General features: G+C 40.4%; 1 protein-coding gene across 3 annotated transcripts in view; it reads right to left on the bottom strand.

Moving 5' to 3' along the window:
- The window catches only part of fat2 (FAT atypical cadherin 2), a 119085-nt gene that overhangs the window by 82703 nt on the left and 12777 nt on the right, over positions 1-23605 (bottom strand). For all 3 annotated transcript variants that reach the window (XR_010929763.1, XR_010929764.1, XM_067600033.1), the window contains exons 2-6: positions 18721-21987; positions 16674-16985; positions 7305-7363; positions 6432-6743; positions 4568-4775 (exon numbers count right to left, since the gene is read on the bottom strand). Coding sequence is in view for 1 of the 3 variants with exons in the window: in XM_067600033.1 (XP_067456134.1) it covers positions 4568-4775; positions 6432-6743; positions 7305-7363; positions 16674-16985; positions 18721-21973 (4144 nt within the window). In the remaining 2 variants the exon portion in view is untranslated. The remainder of the gene's footprint in view (positions 1-4567; positions 4776-6431; positions 6744-7304; positions 7364-16673; positions 16986-18720; positions 21988-23605) is intronic.

Here is a 23605-nt window from a genome sequence, read left to right as displayed (position 1 = left end):
CTCTCAACAAAAAAGCAAATAAGAGGAAGTGTCTATTCTACTATCCCTTAAGAATTGCAATCCAATCCTTTAATGAAGTTGAAAGGATTCTTTTTATGCAGGCAGTTCTTATTCTTATTGTGTTTCTATCACAAACTATCAGGAAACCCTGCTGGATTCAGACCCAGAGTCGCCTGAACTCCTCCACTCAGAGCAGATACTCAACCCTCCCCTGCAGGGGACAAAGCTCGTCCTCGGACCTGCAGGTGCTGACCCTCATCCCGACTCTATCACACCCAGCTGGGCCTCGCTCCAGCGCAGAGATCACAGATCACAGATCACAGTCCGGTGAAGCTGGAGGGATACGGCATCCATCCACCCTTGTCTGCACTTTGATATCCTGTAGCTTATTTTATGTTTCCACAGCGTGTCATAATTTGTGCAGATTCACAGAAGGAGTTTGAGTTATTATGACAGCAAGGGAAGTCTTCATTTGTCTCTCTTAAGAGTTATCTCAGAGCCAGAGAGCGTCGATAGGCATCTGGGTTCTGCTGTTCGAGAGCAGGAAGGTAAAGCGGGGCGATAGACACCTGATCATATCTGCATGGGAGAGGAGTCCTGTGACAGAACAACGTTCCCTCATCTGCCAATGCTCAGATGAGGGTCAGCGATACACGACTGTGGAGCAGACTGAGGTGGAATAGAGAAGAAATATGGTGGCCAGTCTTCAGTCTCATCATGTAATCATAGAGGCAAGAAAGTAAATTAAAACTTAGGTTGGGAGAATTATGTTTGTCATAATTAAAACACAATTAAAAGATAGAAGAGAGAGGAGAAGACGAGAAAAGAGAGAAGGATCGGTTCATCTGACGGCTGACGGGCCATCGGAGATAATTACTGAGTTATTTTTGCAGACCACACAGGGAGAAAACTTCAACAAAATTATCCAACAAACACTTCATCTCATGATTGATTGAATACAGAGCTGTCAAAGCTGCTGAAAACACAGCATATACAACAACGCAGAGGTGGAAAGTGACAATGAACATTTTCGAAGTACAATTAGTTAGAGGCACTGTTGTTTTTACTCAACTACATTTATCAAACGGCTGTAACATTAGAAAATCTCATATAATGGTATGAAATTCTGACCTCATTTATTTGTCTGACTTTACAAAATTACGCATTAATTCATCAATATTTTAAATATTGACCATAAATCCTAATCTTTTAGAAAAACTGTTGAAAGGAATACTGAATGAAAGAGCCAGTATAATGGCAACATGAAAAAGTTACTGCCCAATCAGAGCAGAGTATGTATGTAGCTATAATTCCTCGTCATAAAAAATAAAGATATGTAATATTGATTAAATGCAGTTGGATTTCTAATAAGGAGTTGTAAGTGTGGTTATGCAAAAATGTAATGCGCTGATGATGAATCAAAGATAACAGATGTGGCAGCTAAAATCTTTTTTATAGAAAGCAAGTCTTTTGCTTGAAAACTATATTCATGCATCACATGTTTAGGGTGATAATGAACAGCAGCTGCTAGTATTCATCCATCAGAACTTCTTGTCAGACAGTCGAACAGCTTCAGAAACTCGCCCCCCCCCCTCCCGACACCTTTCCAACGTCGGACGATGTTGGAGGGAACAGCAACAATTTCAGTAACTTTCCAAAAACCAACACACACACACGCTTCATGCTGTGATTGGCCAGCTGTGTGGAAGTGAAAAAAGGAGCCAAACTTTCAATCTCTGTCACTAATCATGTGAATGCCTTCCAGGAATTATCCCGTCTCTCTCTTCTCTATGACGGACAGCTTTTCCCTCTGCCCTTCATAGCTTCCGCTCGGAACAACTATAAACACTTCTGATATCACACCGTCGCACTAGCCAATTCTTCTCTAACCCATTCCAAAATCTCACCAGGACGATCAGGACTCTGTCGCTTCGTGACATAACGTAAAACAAAGAAATGTCACCAGATGTAACATCCGGCGTCAGCAGCTATGAGTCAACTGAACGTCCCCTCAGGGATGCGCAGAGTCTGTTGTGCTCCGCTGTGCTCTGGCGCGGGTCGAGCTTGGCAAAGCAAACCGAACAGGAGGAAACTCGGTCCTTTCTCTGCACATGCTGCCCTTCCTGGCAGGAAACGTCCTGGCAAAAGCCTGATGTGTTTTCCTGCGAGGTTTTAAAGGGTGGAAGGAGATGCTGACACCTCCGGAGTCAGAGGGCTGATTTCTACTTCGACTAAAAAATGTAAATACACCTTTTATGAAGAGCCAAAATAGAGGGCGCCGGGGGAAAAGGGAGAAAGGAGGACTGGCTAGTAGTCCTTCCTGTGGTGATCTGGCAGGTGATGAGAGGAGGAACGCTGCTGATTTATCCTCACAGAGAGAAAATGTCCTGCTGATACCGCTGACACCAAGATCTTTTTTTTCCCTCTCCTCTTCCTTTTTTCCTCTATTCATCCATCGCTCTGGGAACTCTCAACCTTTTGTGACAGCAGTATTGTATTATGTATCTATCTTGTGTTTGTATTAACTTAAGTCAATTTATCAATTTATCTATCTACAGTATCTATCTATCTGTCTTTCTGCAAATACTGCAAAGAACTTTACCAACATACCAACGAGAAACCAGCAAAGCCTTTTAGCAAATGTCAAGAAATTAATTATTACACATATTTATGAACTGAACACATAAAAATCATTAAATATATAACACAAATCAAGGATTTGTAGTTTTGATTAGCTCAGTTCACATTATTTTAATAAGTCTACAGCCTCATTCTGAAGATTTTGCAGAAATAATCATCAGGAAACAGAATTTAACGTTCATGGTTTCATCTTTTTGTGTTCATGTGCAGGTCTGTGCATGTGCACTGACTGTATATGTTGGGATAAGTGTCAACATGTGAGGTGAACAAGGTCAGATAAAGCCAGCAGTCATAAACCACTTCTGCTAATCCTTACATTGCTCCTTCAAGGCATGTTCTGGTCTTTTTTAAAAGGCCACAAAGAGGACTTTTGTTTAGATTAAATGTTAAACTCAGCTGCCTTTCAAACAGAACATGAACATTCACCATCACCAAAAGCCTTCGTGTACCTTCAGGGCTTTCTGCACTAATTTCCACTGTTGCTATTCTCCGGGTTTTGCTTTTCAACCCTTTTTAAAAATGGTTTTAGATGCCAGACAGCAGCCCAGAGAGCAACAATGAGCTTCTACAACAGGCCACCAACCAAGATGACCCATTTTGTCCCATTTTTTCCTCTCCCCTATGACAATAACCTTCCATACTTAAATTGCTGACAGTAACTTGAATCACCTTCATAATAGCCTATTTTTTACCCTGACCTAAGCCTCCTAGGCAGCACAGAGACACCAATAAACAGCAGGTTTAGCCAACACACACAAAGCTACTCTGCAAGTAAAGTGGTTCCAATAAGACCATTAACATTGTGGCTCTAAAGAGCATTTTAACACCATTATTCTTTTTTGGATTAACAAGTTACTTAGTGGTCCTTTAAGAGACAACTCTGTTGCTGATGTACTTTGCTCTTCTTTCTCTACTTGTCTTTGTATCTTCTTCCTGTTGATAAATGGCCACACATAAACATCATGACATCATGGAATATTTTCCAGCAGCACCAGCGGAGTTTGATCCCTGAAAATGTACCAGAGATCTAAAACACCGGCACTGAGGTCTTTCTGTCAGTCCCCAGAGATCAAAGAGAAAGAGCTTTCAGGGAGGAATCCGCTTGGGAAGATGGACAGAGACAAACTTCCACAACCCCCGGAGCAAAATATATATACAACACAGCAACAAAACAGGGTTGAGTTTCTTTAAAAGGATGCTTTTCTTTGCCTGGAAACACTTGAGTTAAGAGCTGACTGAAATAGATTTAGGAAGACAAAAAAAAAACTTCTGGAAACTTCACAGATTGATGATATGTAACGGTCGATTGTCTTCCTTTAAGTCCCGCTCATATCGTTTGTATCTGCTCTGCTCTAATATCATTCACTGTTGCAGAACTTTGCTGACCTTTAGAAACTAGTCTCCTGTTTATATGGAGGCTCATAAGATGGATGATGGTCGTAACTTTGTTTGTATCCTCCGGGCGAGCCGGCGTTCTACAAGTCAGCACTTTGGTGTAAGTGGCAATATGGTGAATGTCAGATATTATTTCCTAATATGTTGTCCCGTTTGCCTCGGATGTGGGAGCATAACAACAGACATAAGCAGAGACTGTGTGTGATCTATGAGAAGTCGTTATACAGTGATCACGGTGGTCTGTTTTCAGCGCTGGGTTTTTGTTTTTCCCTCTTTCTTGTCAAATTGGGTGTATCGGGAAAACAAATTCTTGTTTTTTTTTTTTTTAATCCATCGTTTGTCTTGTTTTAGGAGATCATTACTCTCATTTGTGTGATGCTTGTTTTTCATCACTGCTTGAAGTTTATTCTGTTTTCCTCACTGCACCTGAACAGCAGACAGCTTCCAATCAATACTCAGTAACAGAGTGAAGACGCTGTGTGTGTGTGTGCGTGTGTGTGTGTGTGTGTGTGTGTGCGTTCTTCCCTCTCACCTATGATATCGAACCACCTCAGTCGATGCGTCTCCGTCATGATGATGCCCACCATGTGAGTGACAGGCTCCGTTTCCATCACGGCGAAGGTGAAGTGAGGTTCGTCAAACGTGATTGGCTCCGCAGAGGGCGGCGGGTGGACGATCCACTCGATGTCGAGTCTCGCTGTAGACGACTTTGATGGGCTGCCCTGATCTGTAGCTTTGATCTGGAAATTAACATAGAAATTAACATTTTAATGAGAGTTTTAATAAAAATATAGCAAAACTGTGACACAATCTGAGGTCTCGATGAAGACCTGCAGTCAGACTGGCTCCACATAACACACAATTTTAAAAAAAGCTCATTTGGACCTTGAATTTATTATGAGTACAGAATACTGGGCATTATATCAAATTAACCCTTTCATGCATGAATTATTAAATCACAGAGTAAAAAATATTTTTATTGTTTGTTTTTACTTTAGTGCATGAAAGGGTTAATTCAATCTAGTATAATTTTTGTTTTTGCACAATGTGTAAAATGTCTACATCATGAAAATCAAGTTCTTACAACAAGCACAAAAAGGTTATTTTAAAGTAATGTTGACAGTAGCTGGAAACATTGACCATCTGGAGTCACTTCCCTTTAACTGTGACATGAAAAGTTAAACTATACGTGCAGCTGCGTCAGTTTAAGGGACTGTCGTGACTCCAGGTAACTAGTTTGCTCTGGTTACCTGGCTAAGAGGGACAGACTGAAAAAAAGACTGCACACTGATCTGAGCTCCTGATTGGTGTTTGTTGTATTACCTGACTTACTTATAAGTACTTATAAGTATTATCTTATCTTACCACAGGACTCACCTAAAAAGTGAGCAGATTCTACATCATTCATCTGTTCCTGCCTATTGGGTAGCTAACGCTAGCTAACTAGCTGTTTCCTGCTATCTAGAGTTGTGTAGCTCACTAAACATGCGGTTATCAGCAGTTCAGCAGGTATTTTTATTCCTTCATCACCATGAACACACACTGTAGTTTATTTTGACTCAATCCCACACACACTGGTCCGTCCTGCTGCCAGAAATACTCACTAGTATTCTGGAACGGATTAATGCAAACGAGTATAATTCCACGACAGGAAATAGTCCCTAATTAATGCACTTATTACTCTTGTTTACATAACACTTGCTATAGACTACAGTGCCCAGCTGTTAAAGGTAATTACTGAGCCTTTTTTAAAAATGATACAGAAAGAGTAGGGAAGCGGGAAAGTAATGAAGGATGAACGAAGACATTAACACATTGTTAGTTTTCGTCTTTTCATTGGATTTGTCACTGAAAAATAAAATATAGAAAAAAGCCAGCCTTGTCATTTAATTATCTGTGAAGATAATTAACATCAAGAGAAAAAAAAAATCTCACTGAGTGTTCTGTGTGTCAGCGGAGAACCAACACAAAAAAAAAAAGTTTTTTGATGTTGCTGAAATCCTACAAAGCTGTTTTGCAGCTGATTAACCTTTCTGCCTTTCACAAAGCAGAGTGATGACAAGGACTGAGAACATTCACTGGTCTAAGAGCAGGTGTTAGCGAAGTGCCATTCAGGGTATTATACACGGGTAATTTAGCCTCTTTAACAAAGCTGGTGGGCTCGGTCAAGTCTTTAAAGTCTCCACACCTTCTACAGAGAGAGCAAATGAAGCACAACTCCTTATAGAGAAAGTATTTACCTCAGGCCTGGTGAAATACAAACTCATTATTACTCTCGCTGAAAGACGGGAGGCACTTTTTTTGCCACCTGTCAGCGGCAAAAGCGAGATGTCAGCGTGTATGAAAATATTAACTGGCATCTCTAATTGTAGTTTTTAACAGCTCTTAACACCTACCGTGAGAATACTGTAGTTCCCGGGCCAGAAATCACCGTGAGATGTCACCACGCCAGTCACCGGGTCAATCTCAAATCTCTCATCCTGGTTTTCTTGCAACTTGTAGGTCACCACGGCGTTCAGGCCCTCGTCGTCGTCACGGGCGACCATCCTGCAGACTTCATGTTTGCCCGCCCGGCGGCGCTGTTCAGGCAGCTTGACGTGGAACAGTTTGTCCGTGAACTTTGGGCGGTTGTCGTTGTCGTCCAGGACTTTGATCACGACGGTGGCGGTGGAGCGTAGCGGTGGAGACCCGTTATCTAAGACGATGACCTAAGAATGAAGATAAGAGTGTTAATAAGGTTTTAATGATGATTACTGGGCAAACTACTCTATATTTTTTGCCTTGGTGGCTGCATAGAGCTTTCAGTAGCATATCAAAACCTTTTAATTTACCCTGAAATGTGGCTCCAAATGTTGTCTCAGGAAGTTTTATGGATTTTATTCCAGTCAGTAAATTCTTCAGTATGTATAAAGGACTGGATACATAGTTTTCCAGGTACCGCTGGTGGTTTTTAGGTATAATTTTATTTTGATTTTGAGGTAAACTTTACATTGCAGAGACTCTTGCTGCCTCCACAATACAATGACATTTTTTTTTGGATTTTAACAACATATTTAAAGGCAGATTTTTATAGTTTTATCTCAGACTGTAAAGACGTACAATGAAAATCAGTGTATAAAACAGAAAAGTCTGTCTTTAACAGCCAGTAGAACTGTTTTTTATTTGGTTATGGATTTATTGATGCTCTGAAACTATAACAGAAAAGCTGGATTTGTTTTTCCTTGTTTTGATCTGAAGGGAAATGAAAATACTGTTTATACGAGTCTCACCTCGATACTGTGCTCCGGTTTATCCTCCCGATCCAAGGCTGAAAGAGTGCTGATAACACCTGAACACAAAAGAATCAATGACGTTAGTGTGTCCGAGTCTTAAGTCCCGGGAAGTGAGAGTGCTAATTTCACCTAAAACAAACAAACACTAACAGAAGTGTTATTGCTTCTGTTATTGTAGGTGTGTGTGTGTTTACGTAGGTGCATCACTCACAGCTGTAACAGAGCTGATCGCACCTAAGCAAACACATTTTGGTTTATGGATGTTATTTCTGCTCCTGCTGCTGCTGCTGGTGGTGGTGTGTTTGCTTGTGTACTTTAAGTATATCCTCGTGTGTATGTCCAGTATGAGAGTGTTGAACAGTGTTTTCATGCAAACAATTCGAACATTTGTTAAACTTAAACTTTGAACTCAATGTCCACTTTCTGGATTCATCCAAAGCTTCCGACCAAATCTCACAATCCTAAATGAGCTGTCCTGGAGATGAGCTTTGGTTGAGAGCCAGTATCCTCCTCTTGTTTCCAAAGAAGCGTTCAGACTGACATCATCTCTGCGTGGAAAAAACGCAGCCTTCCCATTCAGTGTGTCGACGCAGCGGGGGTGTCACTGCAGATGGCTCAGCAAAAAAAACTGCACCGGCTGTCCAGCAAAAATAACGTTGAACCGGGTTCAATTTTTACTGCAACGCAACCCGACGTCATCTGGCAATTCCTGGTGGATTACTTTGTTACGTGAACACCATGTCTGACTGTTTACCTCGTGATCATCGCAACGGAAGACAAATTTGTGATAAAACTGAGTTGTAAAATCCTGTCTGTGAGTGTTACAAACCACTGCGCTGTGTTTTAGCTTCTGATAAATCTTTAAATGCATTAATCTGTAGCTCCAACCGGATTTCCTGGATCCTATTTCAGGTTCCTCAAACGACACGGCCCCCATCAACGCAGCCTCTTGTACCATTTTCAGTCTGAACACCGTCTAAGACAATCAAATTAAGGATATGACACCCTTAAACAAATTCCAGATATTTCACAATCCAAAAAAAGACTGTATAAACAGCAACGACAACAAAAAAGTAAACTAAACATGCATTTTTGAACCAGCGACAATCTGTTGAAACGGTCTGAATATAAATCAGGAGCCTCTGATAAAAGTTAATCAAGTTTGGCTTTGCAAACACGCTGTGGTGTTTACTTATGGGAGAAGAAAAGATATGCCTGGAGATTAAAAAAAGATACATTCTGAAATGTAAAATCACTAACATTAACTGGGCTGAACAGCCAATCAGAAAGCTCTCTCTCCCATTTTCAACAGGTTAAATTAAACAGTTCGAAAGGGTCGACTACAACCAGCCAGACACTGAAAAAACACACAGAGACGCTCAAAGACACGTTATCGGCCGCAGACGGCAGACTGTCAGCGCGGTCAGTCAACATTTGTGTCTGTATTTCTAACAGTGTGTTTGTTTCTGATAGGAGATATAAAGTACATGGCTCGACAGGTTACTCAGACACATTTGGCAGCTGCACAGATGTTTTGCTGGGAATCTCTGTGTGTCATTCTGCAGCTGTCGGGAAAACTTGGACTCTTCATCTCATCTCATCTCATCTCACATGAGTAACCTGCTCAGGACATTCAGCAGGAGAACAACTGAATGAAATACATCTGAATTAAAACAGAACTTTTTCTTAAAGCAATCAAAAGTATTCTTGTTTTGTTGTGTTTGTTGTTTTGTTTTACATCGTCTGATGAAAAGTGGAAGACTCCCAGTAGATTAGCTGATTAATCAGTCACTAGGCTCTTGCTTGATTGGGGGAATTTTCCCTTGATTAGAATATTTATGTGTGTCTGTTTATGAGCTGTGAGTCATCAGTCATTACCGGGATAATGATCGTATCTATTGCATCAAAATTATATTCACAAATATGTTCTAATAAAAGAAATAAAAAACTGCTGAAGGATCTCTTCAAATCTACAGAGGAAATAACACTCAACAAAGCACTTGACATATTTTGTGATTAAAGTCAACTAATTGATTAAAGCAAAGCAATCTTCTTGTGAAGGACAATTAATCTTTTTCTTTTTTTGTACACTGCAGACACTTCATGTTTAAAGCTCCCACTTTGTTGTATTTCTTCTTTTCCTGCAAATTTCCCAGTAGAGCTGATGAGTGTATATTTTTGACCTCATCTCATCTAATCTTAATAAATTAAGTCAAGTATTTTAGGGCAGCCATTAGCTGTAATAGGGACAGATGCGACGCAGGGGAGGGCTGCTAATGCTGCTGACAGAATAATAATGGAGGAGGGGGGGGGGGTTGGATAAGAGAGAGACAAGGGTGTATGTGTGTGTGTTTTTATTCACTTTCACACCAAAGGAATAAGCGAGGAAACCCATGTCTGTTGTTTAAGTGAACAGAATAAAGATCCTGCTTCTAATCAAGATTTTTATGTGGGTCTGACTTGACTCTGTAGTAACTAAATGATCACAATACGATCATTTTACAGTCAATAAAGTGACCGTAGAGTAATAACTCTCACACCGATGACCATGACAGCAACAGTGAGTCCATGCATTGATTTGTCAATCAACAGAAAATTAATCAGACGCTATTTTGATGATCGATTAACTGTTTACATCATCGATCAAGATGTGAGGATGTTCTTCTGTCAGATATAATAATTTACTGAATATTTTGATGGCTGGACAAACCAAGCAATATGAAGACGTCACCTTAGGAAATTATTGAATTGATTAAGTTATTTATTAAGAACATATTTGGTGGCAGCCTCATATATGATTGAAAAAAAAAAGTTTTTTAATTAACTTTTATAAGAAGTTTAATCAAAAATTGTATTAAAAAAAAAGGTCAGGCTAGATCATCTTGGTAGAACTCAGGTGTTATTGGGCTTAAAGGTGATGGCTGCTATTGAGGAATGACATTATATGGATATCAGGGTAAACATTAATTTAAGGCCAGAATATACTTGAAAGCTATGAGTTTGCACACAATGTGTCGACACGTCTAAAGTCAAAACTGTTAATAATCACACTCAACATACACGCTGTTAGATGATCTGACATGGACTTCTTTTGAAGCATATTGAGGCCCTTAATGCTGGTGTATACTCCAATAAATAAAAGACCGTAGTCAATTAAAAGCTGCTTCTCTGATGATTAACTCTCTATGACAGTCGGCTTTTCACTCTGCCTTCAATCGTGGCTGTTCAGAACAGCTGCAAACACATCTGATATCCGAGTCCGAGTCCTATTAACTACTTCCTGTCAAGCATGCACAGGTGTGAAAATGAGGGAAAACTCCAAGTCTCCAAGTGCAATATAAACACTTTCCTTGCCTGTTTTTCCTCACTGCTTAACTACACAGATCACCTCCGTATCTGCAGTGAAGGAGGCTCTGAGCTCGAGACAAAAAGGAGAACACTAAACTCTCCTTTCACCTCACCTTCATGTATTTTTTTTTTTTAAGTCACTGCTGTTTTTCAACACAGCAGGAAATGCAGCTTCCTGTGTGCATCCTGTAATTGCGAGATTTTATTTTTCTATCGCTTTCTTCCTCTCTTGTACCAAAAAAACTACTTTGTAATTTTGTAATTCCTTCCCTCATTATAATAACTAACTTCTTTACACCACCTTCAAAGGTAGCAGCTCTGATCAAAAGTGGGGTTTTATTAAGGTGACAGCTCGGAGTTTCTCCGAGGAAAATTGGTAAGCAGAGATAGTACGTTGTGACGTGCCGCTCTGATTAATTACCGCACAGCAAACGTACTCTGATGCAGCGCCACGGCTCGTTTTCCCTGCTGCATAATAAGTCTAGTAATAATTTATTTCAGGTGAGGTGGGGCTCCTCCACTATAAAACACTGTGGGTAAATGATGTCTTTAATGCTGACAGCTCTTAGCTTTTTAAATAAAGAATAATTTTGCCGTTTCTTGCTGTAAATGAGCCTTTTTCTCTGGATTTCATTGTTGTTGTTGCTTTCTTTTATATGATTTTGGTGAGCAGTGTTGACTGACGACATTAGTGACAATGAATCAGTTGTGTATTATCTTTAAACTAATTGTTGTTGATGTATTTCCTGCTGTATATATTGACAACCAAATTGCCCTCTTCTGCCCTTGCGCTCTTCTTTCTTGCTCTCAATTTGACTTTTTTGACTTTAAGGTTGTTCTTTTTGAATATGTGTACATTGGCCTTACTAGTTGGAGTAATAGCATGTGTTAATTAGCATTAAGTATCCCCTTTTCCTGGAAAAAAAGGACTACATTACCAACTTTATAAAACCTTGAGCATCATATCTAAACTCTTCTGTATGCTGAAGGTATTTCCAGAATCCTCAAAGACTCTTCTAACCATCTAGATGAAAAAGTGCACAAATAAATAACGCTGAGTATTTATTTTTCAGATGTTTAGCTCAACCGGGGTTAAGGCTGGATATACACTAACATTAACAGTGGACACAGTTCTGTTTGTACTACATTGGGTGTTCACAGTCATACATTACTCTATCCAGGATAAACACATGAAGGGGAGCACTTAAGTTAGACACTCACATCTATCTGTTTTGTGGAATTTAGGTTAAAAAATCAGGGAGAGACGCGATCTCCGGTGCCAGAGCTGGTCTCTGTAGACAGAGCCAGGGGTCATAAGCGGAGTGGAGACCCCGCTGAGGGTCGTTGAGTCCTTTTACAACAGTGCAAACAAGCCCTGCTGTGAGGACATCATTAGGACAGGTGGGACACATTGGAAAGTGTGTTTTTGTCATTAGCGCAGACATGGGAATCAAGGGTAAAGCTTTAGTCTCTCCCTCACCGCCTGTTTTCACTCAGCGGACTGCTGTCAAAAACCACGTGAAGATAAACAGTGTTGTCGAGCATGTCAGGGCCCGGTTTGTTTGTTTCCTCGTCCCTCCCTGGAGTCACTGCCAGTCGGCCGTTCTTCTTCCATTCTTGTTTTTTAATTTTGCCTTTATTTCACTCGGCGAGCACTGTCAAAAATCGCATTATCAAGGGAGTCTCTTGAATTACGAAGCATTTCTGGGTAACATTTCAGAAATATCCACGAGGGAGGAAGAGGAGGAGGAGGACTCTCAGGATCACAAAAAATAGAAAGTCAGTCAAACATGATTGCAAGACAGGAGTCCAAATGCACCTGGGTTGGTTTGGAAAGTTAATTTCTTTTGCGCACTGAAGTGAACTGAAGCTTTAACTATGAATACAGAGTTACTTCTTCAATAACAAATGTATGCAAATCAAGTCGTGCATGTAAACAAGCTCCTGAAAAGAGCAGCAAACAGCTCTATTCACCACTAATTGCAAGAGCAAACTGTTTAAAAACTAATCCCTGGGTCTATAGGAGCCCATCGTTATCTGATCTGATTGTTTGCCTGACTTACTGGCGATGATATCTGATCACTGGAGCAATTCTGAATGGACGGGCTCTCTCTTAAGGTCTGTTCTGATGCAAAATGTGAAATTTAGAGGTTGTGCAAAAAATATTAGATCTACGTGGCTTAAATTAAGGTGAAGATTTGCAAGTTTGAGTTGAAAATGCTTCAAGAGAAGTGAAACATTTTCAGTTATCCCAATCACACTCAACTTCATCGATGCACAGATAGACACAAAACTGATCCTGGAGGAAAAGGAATAAAAAATGTAGAGGATTAAGCCGGAGTTTTTCTACGCTTTTCTTACTGTCAAGAATCCCATGAAAAGATCAAAATCAACGTGTTACACTCAGTACATTCTGACTTTCTGACTCTGTCTGTGACTATATAGCCCCAAGCTCATTGGTTCTTACTGAAAAGCTATATTTTTCTGAACAGGTAACATATATGGTGTCATTAAAAAAGGCTCAGTCAGTCCCTAAAACAGCTGTGCGCAGGTCTTAGCAAACATTACTCAAACTGGAGTAAATTGTGCATTTGTTGAAGACTAGTTTCCACATTTGGTGCTCTAGTGAGTATTTCTGACAGTAGGACGGTGTGTGTGTGTTCATGGTGATGAAGGAACATGTCAACCAGTGGAACGATGTTGTTTTTGGACAACAAGCGGCACAGATGGATAAGATATATCAGGCTTCGGATACACACGCAATACTTGTTAGTAGATCTTTACATGGATATTTTCGGTGTTTTCATCGGATTTGTTGACAATAAGAAACAAAGTTCTCCTTTAACGGTAATCAGTTCTCAGTTTGTGGCTTGTGAACTCATAGCTGATAAAGCAGGACAGCCATTGTAACAGTTTAAGGATGTCTGAGGCTCTACAATAATTTGTGGAATCTGCGGTTGCAACATGCTAATGAATTGGGCACATTCCTGACTTGCCTGGCCTTGTCAACAAACAACCTTTTTTTTTTCCTCTGTGAAATACATAACGAAACTTACACTGATCTTACATAACCGAGACATACCAATTTTGGGTCATTTTGGTAATTTGGCACACCCTGAATCCAATGCACAAACCTGTTGTTGGGGTCAACTTGTTCAAACAGACTTATCTGCTGAAACTTAATCAAGTGATTCCTCTAGGTTGACTCAGACAGAAAATGCCTGCTGCGGTATAAAGTATAAACTCGCTTGAGGAGAAGAGCTTCGTCAGAAACCTGCATTTATCCATGAGTCATTTTTATCCTGTTGAGGCATGAAAAGTTTCTACACCAGTCATCCTGTACTTAAGTAATAGTGGGTTCATTTGTGAGTATAAGACAAGGTGGATCATGTTCTAAATATATAGTTACAGCAGCACGTTTATATTGTTCAAGGTACACAATCTCCTTCATTTAAATGGATTTATGTGATCATTGATATCAGAATTTTCTTGTATTCTTTGTCTGCTGCGTCACCACAGCAGTTACAATAGTTTGAGTGTTGCTGCCTCCAAGTAAAAGGTTGGATTATAAGATTATCTTTTTATACCCTACATGCCGATTCACTTTTGATTTAAACTACCTGGATAAAAGTATGTGGACAATCCACAAACCTAGCTGCAGGAATTTGCTCCCATTCAGCCACAATGCCACTGACAGCTGATTTTGGGGCGATACAACCTGTTCAGTTCAGTGTTCCGGTTCATCCCGAAGGTGTTGGATGGGGTTGAGGTCAAGTTCTTCCACATCAAACTGGGTAAACCATTTCCTTATGGACCTGGTTTGTCATGCAGTGTCAAGTCAGAAAAGGGAAGATTTATTATGTAGCATTAAGATTTCCCTTAACTGGATATAAGGGTCAAAACCCAAATAAATGAAAAGCAACCCAAGAGTGTATATAGGAATAGCTACTGTATGTGGACAGTTGTGTCCTTATAGTGTCTTTCTGGAGCTCACATAAGGTTACAGTGGCAGTTCATGTAATTTTGAGCAAATATTAAAAAATGCAATAATGTTTCTACAATGCATTTTTTCATTTTCAGTTTGTTTCTTTACAGTTTTGACATTTCTTCATGATTTTTTTAATTATCTATACTTTCATTTGTGAAATCTATTTATTTTCTGATATCAATGTGTGATTTTTTTTCTCTTCAATTGGTCTTTCATTCTGTCTGATTTTAAATTGTCATTTATTTTTATTTCTACTTTACGTTGACCCCAGAAGGACCCTTTTGAAGGCTAATACAGATCCAAATAAAGAGCAGAGTGCAGTATTTGTGCTACATGAATTCAAGTCACCTACACTCGAAACACTGCAGACTACAGCCGAGACTTGACATTAGAAAATCCTCAGAATGTACAAAGTACACACAGATATAAAATTAGTCAAACACATTTCATCCTGTGCTTGTATGCATGAGTAATTGAATATCAAATACACCTGCTTTTGTACAAAAAAGTGCTTGTTTTAATGTAACACACTCTGGCTGTTTCAACACCTCCTGTCCCGCTTGCCTTTGTGTGGAGTCTCTTTATTAAAACAGCTCGCCCTCTCTCTCTGTAATCCTTCAGTATACTGGCCTTAGGGTGTGGACAAACACCAGAGCTACCTGGAGATTATAAGAAGAGGACAAGGGCTTGTTGCAGCTTGTAGTGTGAGAGCTAATGCTGCGCTAATTTGCCTGAACATCAAAGTCCGCACCAGGAGACTCAACAACTGAAACTGTCAAAGATGAACATGCAGACACCTGAGGAGGGTTACAGGCAATTTTGCCTTTTTTTGTGCCATGTTCTCTCCCAAAAACTGCACATCCTTTCAGAGCACGGATGAATGACATTGTGAGTGATCTCTGAAGGTGTTTCTTCTTATGAAGTTTTATTTTCAGCTCTGCCCTCTCAGCTCTGCAACACGCCCGGGTTCTGCATCCCTTTCTTTGCTCTGACTTTCAGCAGTGCATTAGAAGATATCAACCATTTTTCAACCCCCGTTTTTTTTTAAATATCTTGCTGTTAGGCTTTACAGCGGCCAGTAATACCTCTGAATCAAAATGTAAATCTGCCATGGGGACATGTCAATGTCAATGTCAAATGTCACAACAATTTGCGAAACAGAGGTCCTTCGGATGTCTTGTATTCACAGGGGGAGTTTGAATCAAAATGCAAATCAAACACAAGGGAGCACGCAGCCTATATTTCTGTCCAAACGTCTCTTGAAATGGCAGGATGACACTATCCATGCTGATCCAATTTCATCCCCTATCCCAGAGTTCTTGTGCCTGTCTGCATGTTGGCTCGCAAAAAAGCTTCAAATACAATCTTTGTTTGGCTGTGCTAAATATTTAAATGTCTTACCTTCACAAAGCTGGAGGTCAGAGAGTCTAATTTCATAATTGGATCCTAATTACTATTAGGAAATGAAAAGTTACCTATAATCATCATGATATGTCTAAATCCTTTTTTTTTTGCATTGCAGGCTTTATTGATTATCTTATATGATAATAGTTTATTTAATTGGCAGACAGCAGGCTTTGGGTAAGGGTTTGATAAGGAGGGAATGGGCATCAGAAAAAGGTGGGAAAGAGGAGGAATGTTTGCATTATATACCAGTGTGAATCTGTACTATTCCTGTTGGATCATATTGATGATGTAAAAAAAAATAAAATAATGGTGAGTATGTTACATAAAAAATATAATTTTTAAGTCATTATGACCTGTTAAACCACACCTGCCTACATGTTTGAAAGATTAAATTTCAGTTCAGTTTCCAGAATTTTCTATTTAATGTAAAGGTAAAGTAATGAAAATGAAAATAGAATATTGTTTTTGAATACTGGACTGAAAAAAAGATAAATTTGACATGTGTTTAATGGGATCATATGGTTTTGGAAAATAAGTAGAAAAATGCAGGTGTTGTACCACTGGATTAGTTATTGTTTCGTGTGTTTAATGGTTTTGTGGTAGATAATGTTTCTACTCATTACCTGTTTTGGCATCAACGTCAAAGTATGTCCGATGAGATTCCAGCATCTGGAAGGAAAGCTTTCCTTCTGAAGACGTGTCCATGTCTGTGGCCGAAACCTGAACGACAGACTTGACCTTGGACACGTTCTCCTGGACGGACGCAAAATACATCGGCTGGGAAAGTTCTGGAGCGTTATCGTTAACGTCCAGGACCTCCAGGAAAATGTGAGTCCAGGAGATCAGAGGCTCAGTTCCCAGGTCGGTGGCGTAGACAGAAAGCCAGTAGTGAGGGACCATCTCACGATCCAACGTCTCTGTTGTACGAATCACACCTGAGACACATGAAAGGGTGGGGAATAAAAACACTGCTTCACGTGTGAAGAGAACATCAGTATTTACTTGTTTCAAACATGCTGCTGTGACTCAGAAATTAATAACTCACCAGTATAATCAATTTTCTATGTAAAAACTGTAACCACCCTAGAGGATATATCAATCACTTTGACTTTCATCTAGCTTAAGGTGCATATTTGGATTTTAGAAAGTCTGGATTTATGCCCAAATGTGGGTTGAAGAATATTTTGCCTTCTCTGCTCAGCAACATCGGTGACACATTTGTGTTGCCAAAACCTATTCAAGCCTATGCAGCATGCAAGAGAAAACCACAAAGTAGTTTTTGTATGCCAGGGGTGTGAAAACTGACTTTTTGACAGTTCAGCCCTCAAAAGCAGTTTGAATTTGGATACCCTGAGGGAGAGCTCAAACACCAGCAACACAGAAAAGGAGATATATTTCAGCAGGGTTCCATTATGACAGAGAACTCCATTTGCCCTGATTTTATCTGAGCCTTAAGTGCAGCAGGCTAATGGAATGCACTATGATATGTTGAGAGGGCGCAGGGTATCCTCTGCAAAGGATATGCTGATGGAAAAAATGACAAACTACCTTATCCACCCCAGAGGAAATATCATGTTGTACAACCATGCTCGTGTCTCATCTTATCGTAAGCTAAAAGGGAAACTACATGAGGAAATGTACTGCTAAAGATCTTTTGTGACAACGTGGTGTAGACATATTGGTCTCTGACACTGAATATGCACAGATGCTGCTTTAGTATTAATGCAGACTATACCTGAATCTGACCTTTAACCTGCATCAGGGGGGTACTGATGCTGCAACTTTTTATTCACATTATTTTATTACATTATCATTCAAACTTTGAGAAATATTAAATACATGTTCAGATTTAAAAAATGTTGGAAACAGCAGTTGGCTCATATGATCTTCCTCAGCAAACCGAGTTTTCATGGAATTGTAGATGTTCAATTGTAGACTTTTCATGCATGTTCAAAAGCTCCAGTACAGCTACTAACGGACGTTGTGGTCTGATTGTTTTTGTCAAGTGATTTCCAAAATGAAGAATAAACTTTCAATCTCAACTTTTAAGCCAAAATTGACAAGTTATCCTAACAGAACAGCTACAAACAGTCATCTTGGTGAGATAGTTCAGCCAAGTACTGTATGATCTGTTTTGATTCAGAATTCAGTCTATGAGCACAACAGACTGTTTGAATTAGTTTGCCTTGTAGTCCAGCAGGGTGCATTCATAAAAAGGACTCCGACTGATCAGTCGTAAACTAGGCTACTGTTTAATAATGTAAAATGAAGGAAACTGAGGAGTCATGCTGAAAGAATAATCACAGCACTCAAACATATAAGAAGCAATGAGTAAAAGTATTAATTTGGGTTCTGCACCATAGAGGGCAAAATTATGAATAAAGACAGGGAATATAAAAATGAAAGGGTATCACATCATCAAGAAAACATATTGCCTCCATTAATCATGCAAGTCAGGCACATAAAGGCTCCACAAATGAGTCAAACTATGTCAATTCTATAATATTGTTTAGATTCAGGCTATGCAGGATGTTTTTTTTAATTAATTTAGACAAATGCAGAACCCAGAATTAGATCAAGAGAAAAACACATTTTCCTCTTATTGCCAACAATACTACCCCTATTATTATTAAAAAAAAAAAAAAAAATCATAACCACAATGTTAATTACCTGTTTCCTCATCAATGGTGAACACTCCAAGACCAGAGCCTTCATGGATGTGGTACCGGACGACTCCATCTCTGCCCAGATCCTTGTCTGAAGCCGTAACAGTAACCACTGTTGTCCCCACCGCTGCATCCTCCATCACTGCGGCATCATACACAAACTCTGAGAACACCGGTCGATGGAGGTTCTCATTGACATCCAGAACCTCAATCTCCACAAAACAGGAGGATGACAGGGAGCGAGGGAGGCCATGGTCGACAGCCCGGATCGTGAGGTTGTAAGATGGACGCCTCTCAAAGTCCAGCTCCCTCTCGAGGGTCAAAGCACCTGTGGAGGAGTCGAGGTGAAAGATCCCGCCCTCTGTGTTCTTGAGGTTGTAGGAGACAAGACCCCCACTGCCTAGATCTAAGTCGACACTCTCCACCCAGACGAGGAGGGTGCCCACCGGTACGTCCTCTGGAACTTTTATTTTATAAATCTTAGGTACAAATTTTGGTGCGTTGTCATTCGTGTCTTGCAAAACCACCACGAGGTCAATGGTGGAGAACAGCTGAGGGCTGAGTTTGGCTTGGTCTCTGGCTTCGATCCAGAGGTCATGCCTGGGTGAGGTTTCTCGATCCAAACGACCTGTCACAGTCACTTCACCAGTCAGTTCATCAATTTTGAACATCTCAGTAGATGTCAGCAGGGAGTATTGAACATTTCCATTAGTGTCTGCGTCCAGATCTCTAGCACGGGCTGTAAAAATAACAGAGTCCACCTCTGTGTTTTCAGGGATGCGTATCACGTATCTGGGCTGATCAAAAGCTGGAGGGTTGTCATTGATGTCGATGACATTCACCGCGATGAACTTCCATGCAGATGTTTGCGGTGTTCCCAAATCATAAACAGTGATGTTCAAAATGTAGAACTCCTTAATCTCTCTGTCTAGTGGGCAAACTAACTGAAGGTCACCAGAGAAAATGTCGATGGAGAAACAGCCATCCTCATTCCCACTGGAAATGGCATATACCAGTTTACTGTTAAACCCTGTGTCATTATCTGTTGCCTTGAACTGAACAATGGTCGAATTTAGCGGATGATCCTCAGGGAGGTCAATTGAACTGGGGATACTCAGGTCAAATTTGGGAGAATGTCGGTTTATGATGTGAATATCGGAGAATGTGTCTTCCTCTGGATTGATTAAAATGGGTTTGATCGACTCTATCAGTTTATCAGTCACCTGTTTGAAAATACCTGTTTCCTGGCAGTGGAGCGTTGGATCATCACCTCTGTTAGTGACAGTTACCCTGACAACTGAAGCTTCGGAGTGATGCTTGCCATCTGTAGCTACAACTCTCAGATTGAACGAACCCGCTCGCAGGGGGATTGGTTGCTTAAGAGTGACAGCTCCTGACACCGAGTCAATATCAAATACTTGGAGCTCATTCCCCGACTCGATGACATACCTCAGCTGCTGCAGCTCATCTAAATCAATGGCTGATAGCTCAACGATTTTGCTCCCCACAGGTAAATCTAGAGGTATGGTGGCATTGCAGCCCACCCTCTCAAAAAGTGGGATGTTATCATTGACGTTGTTCAGGGTTATCGTCACGGGGCATTCGCTGACCTGACTAAAAGGGCTGCCGCTGTCAGAGGCCCAAACTCTCAGGTGGTACCGCCGTTTCATCAGCTCGTAGTCCAAGTGTTCAGAGGTTGAGATAACACCAGTAAATGGGTCTATTGTGAAGGGTAAGGGGCCTGAGTTGGCAATAGCGTAAGTCACAAAGCCGTTTTTTCCTTTATCCTTGTCTGTGGCTGATACTTTCAAAACACTGCTGCCGACGGGGGTGTTTTCATCCAGTGTGGCCTGATAGGAGGTCAGTGTGAACTGTGGGCTGTTGTCATTTTCATCTGTGATCTCAACCACTATGTGACTCTGCGCTTCACCTTGATTGGCCACCACATCAAACTCATATCGATCCTTACTCTCATAGTCGAATTTCTCGGTGGTTATGATAATCCCCGTTTTGGGATTTATCTTGAAATTAGCGCTGTCTGGATTATTTTTGATACTAAAAGTAACATTATACGGGACTGAGTTGACAGAAACCTTCAAGACATGAGTTTTAAGGGGAGAAAACTCACTCAGTGTGACAATGTAGGTGTCTTCCAAAAATGCCAACGGGCTGTAATGATAGGCCGGTATGTGGATTTGTGTAACTGGAGAGAGTAAACTCGGGAAGTTCCTGTCTTTAGCTTGCAGGGACAGATTCAGCCCAAAAGGAGTTTGAAACCAGCTAATCTTCTTTGTAGAGATCACTTGGAAGTCACTTCCCTGCACACCTAAGGGGATTATCTCGAAACACTTGTGGGGATCCCCTCCAACAATATTAAGGGATTCCACAGGCTTAACCCCTGCTTCCACGTGGACATCGATAGTTATTTTGCCGTCTGTAGAAACCGTGGGTTTAGGAGGAGGCTTGATAACTGGAGACCCCATAGGCATCTTTTGTATGTTTACTGTGACCCTCGCAACATTACCGAATTTCTGAACACCGGATATTTTCTTGGTTCTGTCTTCTGCTAAAACAGTGAGGTCATATCTCTGCGTCCGGGTGTAGTTGAGCCTCTTGATGAGGCTGACCGTGCCTGTGAAAGGGTCGACGACAAAAGGATGGGCTCTGATGGTGAACGAGTAATAAAACTCTGCGTTGCTCCCAATGTCAGCGTCCGTAGCGCTAACCCTAAGCACACTTGTCTTAAGTGGAGTGTCTTCCCTGATGGCCACGTTGTATGAGGCAGGATAGAAGAGAGGCTTTAGGTCGTTTGTGTCAAGCACCTGGACGAACACCTTTGTCTTCACCTGGAAGTCAAAAGTGCTTTCTGTGGCCTCAACGGTGAGAGTGTAAGTGTCTCTAACCTCCCTGTTGAGGAGAGCTGAGTTACTGCTGCGTGTTTTGATCCTGAGGAAGCAAAAATCTCCAACTTTGACTGCTTCTGCTTGGAAAAGGCCGTCGTCGTCCCCTGAGACGACATTATATGTGATTTCCCAGAGTGGCTCTGTCATTTCAATGCCCATCTTCACTGACGTCTCAACGTACGTCCGCGGGGCAGAGTTCTCATTCATGGTGGCGTTGTAGAGATGGTGTGTGAACCTCAGTGGTGAGCTGTCCTTTCCTTTTCCCATACTGCCCTGACATCTGGCCACATTTAGGAGGACTGTTGCTAAAGTAAGGATGATTGTTCCCGAAGCTGCCATCTTTAGTGCCTCCATGTGGATCCTCAGACCTTTGAAAAGGGAAAAAAATAAATAAATAAACAATCTTGTGATATAATGTGAATCAGGAACAGGAAAAGCCTTTACAGGGCATAAAATGTTTCCTTACAGTGAGTCATAGTTCTTCTATCTTGTATCACCTATATCTGCAGATGAACACATAACACACACAACACTCGTACCCATACTATTTTGTAAATACACCAATCATGTCAAGCTCCAGCTCCACAAAGACTACAAAATGGACAAAGAATACACAATGACACAACAGCAAAGAGGAGGCCTGTGACGAGGGATCTGACTTGTTCCAACTTGCCTTGACCAGAAAAAGAAAGCAACACACCGTTTCAAGACCAGAAAGTTGCCTCCAAGCCTTTTTCAGGCAGGTGGCAGCTCAAACTCTTCTCCATAATTATTCCTTTGGTGGCCAAATACTAGCAACATTGAAATTATTACACTTAAGCCTTTGTCATCGCAGAGCTATCAAGAGGGATTTGTCATTTGATGATTCGGTATCATGCAGATGACAGTGGGTGGTTCAGTCATGATCCAAGTGTAAACGACTGCATGTGTACTGTCAGTCTGTGCTGGTGACTGCTCTGTGTGCATTAGATGTCCCCAGAGGCATGAACCACTGAACTGCTGCTTTCATAATCTACAAAGGATCAGGATTCCACACACTGCTGGAATGGTTATTTATTGAGTTATCTACTTTCCATTTAACCAGGAAATGAGTTGCAATATATCTTTTTCCAGGAAGACCAGGTTAAAATGGCCACAGGAAGTTTAAAATAAAACAGACAATATAGAACATCAAAGATACAAGATCAAGAGTCAAGGACAAAAACCAGTGCTCTCTATATCTTTGACATATATGTTTCTCATAAAAATGCTCTTGATCTTGATTTAGTCAGGTAAAGTTTTATTTGTCACATACACATTATACAAGACAGTGGCAGTGAAATGTTTCTCCACTGTGCGACATATAGATGCATATAGATATGATGTGATATTTAAACACCTGAACCTGAAAACTATTTAAATAGAAGTGTTCTTGTAGGTTCTTTTGAGTACATAATATGAAAAGGCGGTTACTTCAGAAAGTAAATTGATAATCGATTATCTGTTTGTCTTCTTCTGTATTCTGTAAATGAAACCATTTTTTTTAATAATAAACAATAATAATAATAATTATAATAATAATGAACTGAAAGTGAGATTAAACTCTGAGAAAACTGTCTCATCATATTCCAACAATCCACCTTGTAACTTCATCTGTATCTTAATCTGTGTTATTCATATTTCAGTGTTGTAGTTACGGTTGCATAACCGATGTTATCGAAATCTCTGGAATCATTACTTTCATTTGAATGCAGGATGTAGCATTCCTTGGCTATTCTGACTGTTTTTCTGTGTGTAGGTAAACTTGGTGACCCTCATAGTGATAGTGAAAAGAACAAGGAGAGGGGTCAGGATTAAGATAAGCAGGGAGTATAAGTAAAACTGGCAGTTTAAACATTGTGCTTTCTAACACAGGAACTTTATAAAATACAGCTTTAGACCAGTTAATTTAATTATTTATTAGTGGACATGTATCAACACCATAGTCAATGCTATTCACAAATCAAG

The sequence above is a fragment of the Thunnus thynnus genome, chromosome 9 (genome assembly GCF_963924715.1).
Source record: "Thunnus thynnus chromosome 9, fThuThy2.1, whole genome shotgun sequence".
Lineage (NCBI taxonomy): Eukaryota > Metazoa > Chordata > Actinopteri > Scombriformes > Scombridae > Thunnus > Thunnus thynnus.
The sequence above is the reverse complement of the archived record's forward strand: the minus strand, read 5'-3'. Positions and strand labels throughout refer to the sequence as shown.